This window comes from Nicotiana sylvestris, chromosome 1 (assembly GCF_000393655.2).
Source record: "Nicotiana sylvestris chromosome 1, ASM39365v2, whole genome shotgun sequence".
Lineage (NCBI taxonomy): Eukaryota > Viridiplantae > Streptophyta > Magnoliopsida > Solanales > Solanaceae > Nicotiana > Nicotiana sylvestris.
Window position 1 is genome coordinate 126,745,954 of NC_091057.1, and position 9,137 is coordinate 126,755,090.

The following is a 9,137-nucleotide window of genomic DNA, read 5'->3' on the forward strand; positions in this document are numbered from 1 at the left end:
AAAGTTATCACAAGCTCGACTTTCTGATCATACACAATTAAAAAAGATAAAGTTATTGTCTGAAAACAATCTAACAGAGAGATGCATGTCATAGACACATCCTAAGTTAAAAGACATGCTCAAAAGCTTCTCAATGTATATTACACATGACTTTTGCCCTATGTAAAAATAAAATATCAAGTTCAAGAGATATGTTTTTAATTTTATTGTAAGCTTAATTTAATTATAATTTTTATTATAATATTTATTTGATAAATAAATTATCTTTACCTTAACGACAAGCCCCACGAACATGGAATAAAAATATATATGAAATCAGCTAAACATAGAGGACTAAATATGTTCCATCATTTAAGTTGCCTCATTCTATTTGATGAATATAGTCAACTTTTTTGCATTTTGAAAACACTTAAAAATTTCTAAATTGTATAAACTTGGGGTTACCACTAAGAATGGATACAAACAATTAAACCAAGATATACATTTAAACACGATAGCCATTGGGCCCGGGCATAACGTCACTAGTACTCCATATAACACACAAATTCTAACCACAAATGATTAATTGCAAAGTTTGATACCTAAAGTGCTCCAAATGAAGTTTAGGGTGAAAATGAAAAGTTACCCAAAAGTAAGGGGCTAAAATGCTCTGCAGATTTATCATTTCTTCCTCTTCCTCCTCTCTCATTCCAACGGCTATCACCAGTAAAATGCAGTACCGGCAAGAGATCGATCGCCGCCACAGCGTGGTGGTGGAGCTACCACTCGGCGACGGCGCTACATGCGACTTGGAAAAAGCAGTATGTAGTCACGGCCTATTCATGATGGCCCCAAACCATTGGGACTATCTCTCCAAAACCCTAGAACGTCCATTGCGCCTCTCCGGAAACATTAATGACGATGATCACGAAAAATCTCATCTCGTCCGAATATCTCAACCGCCCGATTCTCCTCATTCTCTCCATCTTCGTGTTTTCGGCACCGATTCTCTTTCTCCTTTACACCAACGCTCTCTGCTGGTACTCTTTGTTCCTTTTGTATTTTTAAAATTTGTACGTTTTGCATTTCCTTGTATAGTTTGGTTTATTGGTTGGGGTTTGCTTTACTGTTTATATAGGGTCAAGTGAGGCGAATGCTGAGATTATCAGTGGAGGAAAATGAAAGAGTGAGAAAGTTTCAGGAGATTTGTGGAGAAGCAAAGGAGAGAGGTTTCGGGAGAGTGTTTAGATCGCCGACATTGTTTGAGGACATGGTGAAGTGTGTGCTGCTCTGCAATTGCCAGTGAGTAGTTGAACTGAGTAGAGACTGTATAGTATATATAAACTATCTGAATAGAGACTGTAGTATATAATCTCTCTGAATAGCACGTTGAGAATTTGAGTTTAAGTACTATGCATTTGAGCTGGAAAAAAACATCTACACAATCAGGTCAGTATAAAGATATTGTAGTTAACTCTATTTAATAGCATTGATTGGTAATAAGGAATGTACCAAACCTTTGTTAGGTGTTTCTGATCTCATTTCCTGTATTGAAGCAATTCTGAAGTTAGTAAGCTAATAAATATGTTTATTTTGTAAATGAAGTTGCTTGCTACCTGTAATGAGAAGTGAAACTGAAGTCTGTTAGAGCTTCTCAATATTTGATCTGAAAAAGCAGCTTGATTTGGGGTTTGGGTAAAAAGAAAATAAATATTCATAAATCTGTAGCCTTTGCTGATTATCTCAGTTAACATTTTGTATTTGCTACCTTGGGTAGGTGGTCAAGGACGTTGAGCATGGCTGAAGCATTATGTGAGCTTCAATTGGAGCTAAACCGTCCATCATCAGCTGTGTTGCTTTCTGCTGCCGATAATCTGAATCAATTCAAGGGTGTCACTGCCAAATCTGAGCATTTCAGTCCAAAAACACCAGCAGGAAAAGAATCAAGGAAAAGAGCTGGAGTTTATGGATGTTGCAGAAATTTATTGGAGAGGCTCACAGAAGTCGAAGAAATCGTGGATGAAGGGAAAGCGGATGTAAGTGTGAAACCTGCATTTTCAGATGGTAAAGAGGCTGTTCTCCAAATAACTGATGCTTTTCAGGCTACAACTGAAGTTTGTGAAGTTAGTACAAGTGCACCATTCAATGCTGATCCTTCAGTAGATAGAGAGCTGAGCTCTTTTAATCAGATTGGGAATTTCCCTAGCCCGAAAGAATTGGCAGGCCTTGATGAGAGTTTTCTAGCTAAGCGTTGTGGTCTTGGGTATAGAGCTGGGCGCATTATAAAGCTTGCTAAGGGCATAGTTGAAGGCAGGATTTCGCTGAAAGAACTTGAAGAAGCTTGTTGCAACCCAAGCTTGTCCAACTATGATAAAATGGCTGAGCAACTGAGAGAAATTGATGGATTTGGCCCTTTTACTTGTGCTAATGTACTGATGTGCTTGGGTTACTGCCATGTTATTCCTACTGATTCAGAAACAATTAGGCATCTAAAACAGGTAATTTATCTCAACAAATTTGCCTTGGCAGGTCTATTGCTTTGCCAATATACACCTGTGCATATGATGTTCCTCTGAAATGCTCATGGATCAATATATTATTAGGCATCTAAGTCACTTTGCTGTTTCGAAAATTCCAGGTTCATGCAAGAACCTCCAGTATTCAGAAAGTTCAAAAGGATGTTGAAAAAATTTATGCAAAGTATGCACCGTTTCAGTTCTTGGCATATTGGTAGGCTGCTGCACCCTTTTTCCTGTTCCAAGTTATTAATTTTTGTGAGCCTGCTGAAGCCTGAAGTTTTGCTATTGGTTATTCTCCTGAACAGGTCAGAGGTATGGCATTTTTATGAGGAATGGTTTGGTAAGGTCAGTGAGATGCCTCACTCTGACTATAAACTTATTACAGCCGCAAATATGAGACCGAAAAGAAGTGGCAAATGCAAGAAGTTGAAGATAACCCCGGCAGAAAAGCTTGGCGAGTAGGTTATAAGGAAAATGTTGAGTCCTAATTTAGAGTTGGCATGATTAATGCTGAATTTGCTTTTTATCTGTTCATGTAATTTCCTTTACCTTCTTTTGAAGGAAAACGTTGAAGTGACTAATGGTGAATTTGCTTCTTCATTTGGTTCATGTAATTTCCTTTGCCTTCTTTAGAAGGAAATGTTGAGGCCTAATTTAGAGTTCAGACATGATAAATACTCTGTTCAACCCAAACAAAAAAGCAGAGACACGTCCTCTTTTCAACATGCAGGCAACTTTATTCTAGGTCACAACTCACAAATCACAACATAGATGGATGAATTTTTATCCTAGGCTCCTTAACATAGGTACAATAACATTTCACTGTCTTAACTTCAGTATTCTCTTACACAGCTATACATACTTTTATTGATAGTAAAGCAGTTTACGGAAGAAAAGGAAAAAATTACTAGAAGCACAGGTGCCAAACATGCAATGATTTGCACACCAGTTTTCTTATCTGACATGAAAGAACCAGATGCCATCCTCATCCTTGTCACAATGTCTTCAGAAATAGAATATGCAGCAAAAGGCTAACAATTCTCCGAAATGCAAGTCCAGCAGTTATGTCACCGGTTTGAGAAGGGAACTTTCAAGGAGACGGATAGCCTGCTCATTAAAATACTAACCAAGTTGAGTGCACAAGTATGACCATTTAAGGCAAAAAAATAAAGGAACAAAGTAAATATTCTTTAACTCCAAAGTAATTAACAACCTGAGATTCTTGCCTCAGGCAGTGGCATCAGGCTGCTTTTCTGGCATAGCATCTTGGAAAGCAGGCAGCTTTTGGTAAGCCTCAAATACCCTCAACAGTGTGGGGAATTGGTTCTGCACATTGCATTGACAACTTTTATGAAGAGAACATTCATTAAAGAGAAGAGATGCATACGTATAAGACCACCTAAGAACAATGAAAGTTCCACCAACGACTAAGGTAAATCAAGTGAAATACTGAACTGAATATACCAATTAGCATCTTTGAGAGAAAAATTATTTCTTGGAAGTGCGGATTGACTAAAAGAAGGAACAGACTAGAATAAGAGTTACAAAACAATGGAAATGGCTAGACACTAATTCACAGTAAGGTAAGGTAAACTAACAGGGAACAATTAATTATGGCTACCGTGACAAATAAAAAGAAGCAGCAAATGAGTACCCTTTCATCTAATCAGGAAAGCTAGTTTTGCAACACATTGTCTGTAGAAAAAACATAACTGCTTTTTAGGTGCTCATTATGTATGCCACTATGCCACTAACAAACAATTCACAAAATCAGGTGCTAATTATCTGACGCACGCCGCCATATAAAATTCTATATAAATCAAGAAAGACGTTATTTTCCCATGTTCTTCTAATATCAGAGGGCGTGTAGAAATGAGATTGAAAGTCATGTACAGGTGGGATGTCTATAAAGGCACTACCATGTCAACTTCAAAGCGGTTGATTGCTGCATGGATCTGAGGTGCCAGAAATAAGTCGGCCTGCAAGTTGCAAAACAAGTTAAGCATCTGAATTGGATTCTATATGGCATAAAAGTGTCCATATTTTCAGTCCATTAAGAGGTAATAAGACTGAACTAATCCGCGCTTTGCTATTCTACAAGTCAACATTATTTCATTAATACACTAGTGTTGTGGATGTATAGTTCTGGTGCGCTAAATTCTCTTTACTTTCTTTGTCCAAACTAAGAAAACATATGAGACCTATGGGGTAAAAGACTTAGAAGGGCCACAGTGAGTTGCTAAGACCAAGGCATGTTCGAAAAATATGAAGACAGAGCAACATATGGACTGGAAAGAAACAAACCATGTAAACTTCATTTCCTGTCGCATACTTTCCAGCATAATCTTTAAGTAGCTTTTCAAGTGCTGCAAAAGCAAATCTCTGTTAAGAAAACTTCTAGACCAACTGAGATAAATCCTTCTTCTAACAAAACCCATATCCTTCAATATTTTAAGCAAGAACATCCAAATTTTTTTTATAAGGGGAAGAACTCCCACTTAACATGATCATAAGCCTTCTCAATGTCTAATTTTCATAGAATCTCTGGTGTCCTCCCTTTTAACCTAGTATCTACACCCAAGAATCTCAGGTAAAAAGGAAATGGTATGTCATTCAATTTCTGCAAGGAGAGGCAGGCAGAGATGGTATCCAAATCTAGTCCTATGAGATATTGTGAATTCAGATTCAAATTATGGGACCAAAATACTTATCAAAAACAAAATTTATGGGACAGAAATTAAGTTAAAGTTGATTCACATAAATATCCGCAAAGGCATTAAGCACAATATTACCTTCAAACCCTTTTCGCATATGATTTTGAACCCAAGGGGTTGTCTCATTTGGACCAACTTTTTCCTGGATATACCTCTGCAAAAGCCAAAAAAAGAGTAAATCATATGAATTTGTAAACATATGAAAATGACCTCATATGACCAGCGAACAGAATGATCACTTAAACTCACAAGTACAGCAAGATTCTGTAGAGGCTGAATGTTTGCTGCAACAATGTTTGCTGCCTGCAGAAATGGAAAACATGGAAGAAGAAAGTAACAATGCTAAACATAAGAAAACAAAACCTACAACAAATAGTCCAATTTGATGTTGGTTTCTATATCTATAGCAAACTTATATAAGACAAGATACTTCTTTGACATGACAGTTGATGATCATTACATTGAGGATACCAACTGAAAAGCAAAAAATATCATTTTCGCCTCCACCATGTTTTTTTTTCAACCACCTGGCCATGTACCTCAATTGGAAGAATGGCCATCTTACTTTATATGCTTTTAATCAAATACTTAATTCTAGTTTCACCTGCTAAGGCTGACTATAAGAAATGTGCGCTCTTTTTATTTCTTTCTTTTTTTCCGGGGGGGGGGGGGGGGGGATAGAGGTATAGAGGTAAACCTACATCTACCTCCAAAAACCCCCTTTTCAAGGAGTCAAGGGAGGCCCTTCCCCACTTTGCTCAATTGGTGATTGAGGGTGCTTTGCACTTGAGCAACCTCTCTTCTCAAAATATAGCTGTTAGAACATTTTAAATACAAATAGATGGTCAGGCTGCAAGGTAGCACCAGATACATGCAAGATCTCTACCCTTCAACGTCATGAAAATGCTTATTATCACTAATACTCATGACTGAGACCTCAGATAACCTCTATCGCATAAGCTTCCTTCTTTTTTTAGTCACTCTTGTACTCCAAGAAAATTACAAGCAAGACTAACTTCTACGGCAATCAGCCATTAGTCCAAACCATCCACCATGATCAAGAGAGCCTTAAGATGGTAGGAGTACCTAATATATTTTCTACAAAGGCCAATTCTAGCTATGGTTTGTAAAATCAGGATGTGTTTGCAAGCTGAATAACTTGCATTCAGTCAATTAGTTCGTTGGTTCTCCTCATGGAACTGATTTGATAAATCAATTCCAAGAATCTGAGTAAAAGAATACTTCAGAAAGAAATGAAGAGGCAAAGAGAAAACTTAGGAGACCAGGGATAAATGTTGAGAAAGAGCTATAGGAATTCAAAACAATTAAACTACGACTTTGTGGTAGCAAATAAGGCCCATACTCTGAGATAGACAATAGCAAAGTCCCAAAGTTTTCACTAGCTACATGGTATTTTCATCTGCCTAAGTGAACATCATACTTTGTTCGTGGACTCAGAAATAGATAGACTTGAAATTACCAAATATTAAGGTTACAAACATTTGAGAAGAAGAAACGTTGTAAGTTTAGTTACTCACTGCACATCTAAGTTCTCAAAACAATCAAATACTAAACATATATCCAACAAGAAGCAGATATATCTAAGCCATCGGAAGATAATACTTGAGATGCACACGGTTCTTAGAATACCTAGAACAGGAAATAGATTGAGAACAAGTAGAATTCAACGATATGCTTAATCATTCAGCATTGTACAATCACTTTTTTTTAATAAGTATCGATCAAGTCGTCTTAAGTTCCTGTTATTTTCATATAAGCAACATTGGGTTTAAAAGCAATAGGCTCATTTCCAATATGGAGGGAAGTGTTTCAGCAGGGCTTCCAGTTGATAACCAAGTCAATTTCATTCCAGTGCATCGCTAAAATTCAGTATTTCGGTCCAGCAGCTTAAGCTACATACCCACAATGATATTCAATATTCAGACACCGGAGCACGCGACCAGAAAACTTTTTTTTTTTGGTTGGATAAAGGTAAGATTTTATTGATAAAGTACCAAGATGGTACAAACAGCACGCCACTAAAAAACTTTAGTCACTTTTTTTAATACTAAAGAATTTTAGCTCTTGATGGCCAAAAAATACTATTATCCACTTCTCCTTTGTACCTGATAGTTGATTGCTCTTCTCTGAAGATCCTGAGGCAACAACGCTCGCTGAGGATACTTCTCTTCCAGATACTGCCCAAGAAATCTTCTCATCACCAACAACATAGTAATGACAAAAAATTAGACACTCTTATGGCAGAGCACAAGATAAACATACCATTATGATAGCAAAAGAGTCAGCAATTACTGCATCTCCATCCACCAATGTCGGCACATATCCAAGGGGATTCAGCTTCAAGTATTCTATTCCACACATTACAAAGACCAAAAAAGAAGAAAAAAAGTTCAAAAGAATTCTACAATGATTTGTTTAACACCCCCAAACCCAATTTCTCATCTTTAATCCTAATTAATGACAATGAGCAGCTCCATGTAACATTCTAAATGCAAATACCACTCTCTCTATTGTCCAATAAACTTGCAAACTATAATTCTATCAGGGGAGGCTCTTTTAACTAAAGCGAAAGTGTTAGCTACTTCCAAGTTTCCTACGCCAAACACCTAGGCTTAAAGGCACCTGAGTGGGCAAAATATCACTGTTCACTCGTAATTATTGATCACCAGCAGCACCTTGTAACTTCCTAAAGTAGCAATCTTTCAATTATTCAATAAACTTAAACACCCAAAAAAAGGATAGACTAACCAGGGTTGGTTTGTTCTCCTTTGAGCAAGTTAACAGCTTTGTACTCATATTCCAATCCTAACAAGGAAAAACACAAAAAGGATTAATACAAGATACTCCTATTCTTTTATGATAAGACAAGATTAATCAAAGAACAAGAGAATACCTTTCAAATTGAGAGCTATGCGGACACGAAATGCACATGAGCTCCGCCAATATGAGTAGAGCTGCAGCTTCTTTGACTCCTCTCCACTACTACCACTCTCTGCCTGAGAATTCATCAAACAAATAAGTGGAGTATCCATTAATTATCTAAACAAATAAGTAAGGATTACCACTAAACACCGATTCAATTGTTTTGGCCAACATAATTAGTGGCAGTACGAGGTGAGTACTCACCATCGTCAATGGTCAAAATAGTTTTGGGACTTTTAGAAATGATGATCAAGAAGGACAAAATATATGAGAAACATATACACTTCCAAACTGGTTAGGTAGCAAAGTTGAAATTCTCCGCTTGGACGGCAGGCCCGTGGGTGAAATTAAAAAATAGACACATTTATAACTGTTCGTTAAAAGATAGTACAGTTTAGTAATTGAAATTTAGCAACTTTTTAGGTTTTAATAAATTTGAGCGAAAACACTGTTTAAAATCCGGAAATTATGTCAGTATATTATGCTGGAGTTACAGCATAAGTATACTTGAACTCCAGCATATTATACTGGAGTTCCAGGATAAGTATGCTGGAACTCCAGCATAATATAATGGAGTTCCAGCATAAATACACTAGAACTCCAGCATAATATACTGGAGTTCCAGCAAGTATGTCAGTCCAGCATAATATACTGGAGTTTGGAGCACTAGTGCTCCAGTATCTAGTATATTATACTGGAGCCAGCAAAGTATACCGGTCCAGTATAATATGTTGGAGTTCATACACAGGTGCACCGAACTCCAGTATATTATGCTGGACCGGTCTCTGTTGCAACAAAATAGTGGCTATTTTTCATTGACTTGGTAAACACTGGCTATTTTTGAATGACCAGTCTGAAAACTGGCTATACCATGTTATTTTTACGAGTAGATACCACTCTAGACCGGCCTCTACATACCAGTCGGGCCCTAATATTTGTAAACGTGGATCTTCTTCTTTTTTTCTCCATGGACTTCTCTCTT

General features: G+C 37.2%; 2 protein-coding genes across 3 annotated transcripts; one reads left to right on the forward strand and one right to left on the reverse strand.

Annotated features, from left to right (window-relative positions):
* The first annotated feature begins 564 nt into the window (after positions 1–564).
* LOC104231771 (uncharacterized) lies at positions 565–3,098 on the forward strand. Of its 2 annotated transcripts, XM_009784825.2 has the most exons (6): positions 693–1,019; positions 1,118–1,281; positions 1,757–2,015; positions 2,082–2,477; positions 2,618–2,709; positions 2,804–3,098. In XM_009784825.2, the coding sequence occupies exons 1-6, from the start codon at positions 711–713 to the stop codon at positions 2,958–2,960; spliced, it is 1,377 nt and encodes a 458-aa protein (XP_009783127.2). In that variant the 5' UTR covers positions 693–710; the 3' UTR covers positions 2,961–3,098. The 2 variants fall into 2 exon arrangements, with proteins under 2 accessions (XP_009783126.1, XP_009783127.2); XM_009784824.2 differs by having other exon boundaries at positions 565–1,019; positions 1,757–2,477.
* A 114-nt stretch (positions 3,099–3,212) lies between these two features.
* On the reverse strand, positions 3,213–8,492 carry LOC104231772 (glutathione S-transferase zeta class-like). Its single transcript, XM_009784826.2, has 11 exons — positions 8,360–8,492; positions 8,127–8,229; positions 7,982–8,038; positions 7,496–7,581; positions 7,339–7,410; positions 5,462–5,515; positions 5,291–5,366; positions 4,803–4,864; positions 4,418–4,477; positions 3,712–3,824; positions 3,213–3,605 (listed from the first exon to the last, which is right to left on the reverse strand). The coding sequence occupies exons 1-10, from the start codon at positions 8,360–8,362 to the stop codon at positions 3,726–3,728; spliced, it is 672 nt and encodes a 223-aa protein (XP_009783128.1). The 5' UTR covers positions 8,363–8,492; the 3' UTR covers positions 3,213–3,605; positions 3,712–3,725.
* Between the last annotated feature and the right edge of the window lie 645 nt (positions 8,493–9,137).

Excerpts from the sequence above, each read along its gene's own strand:
- LOC104231771 (XM_009784824.2), top strand. The coding sequence starts at position 645 with ATGCTCTGCAGATTTATCATTTCTTCCTCTTCCTCCTCTCTCATTCCA. Across the intron at positions 2,478-2,617 it reads CAATTAGGCATCTAAAACAG|GTTCATGCAAGAACCTCCAG; the intron begins GTAATTTATCTC and ends CGAAAATTCCAG. Across the intron at positions 2,710-2,803 it reads TTTCAGTTCTTGGCATATTG|GTCAGAGGTATGGCATTTTT; the intron begins GTAGGCTGCTGC and ends TCTCCTGAACAG.
- LOC104231772 (XM_009784826.2), bottom strand. Across the intron at positions 7,411-7,495 it reads ACTCTTTTGCTATCATAATG|TATCTGGAAGAGAAGTATCC; the intron begins GTATGTTTATCT and ends TTTCTTGGGCAG. Across the intron at positions 4,478-4,802 it reads CAGGAAATGAAGTTTACATG|GCCGACTTATTTCTGGCACC; the intron begins GTTTGTTTCTTT and ends TGCAACTTGCAG.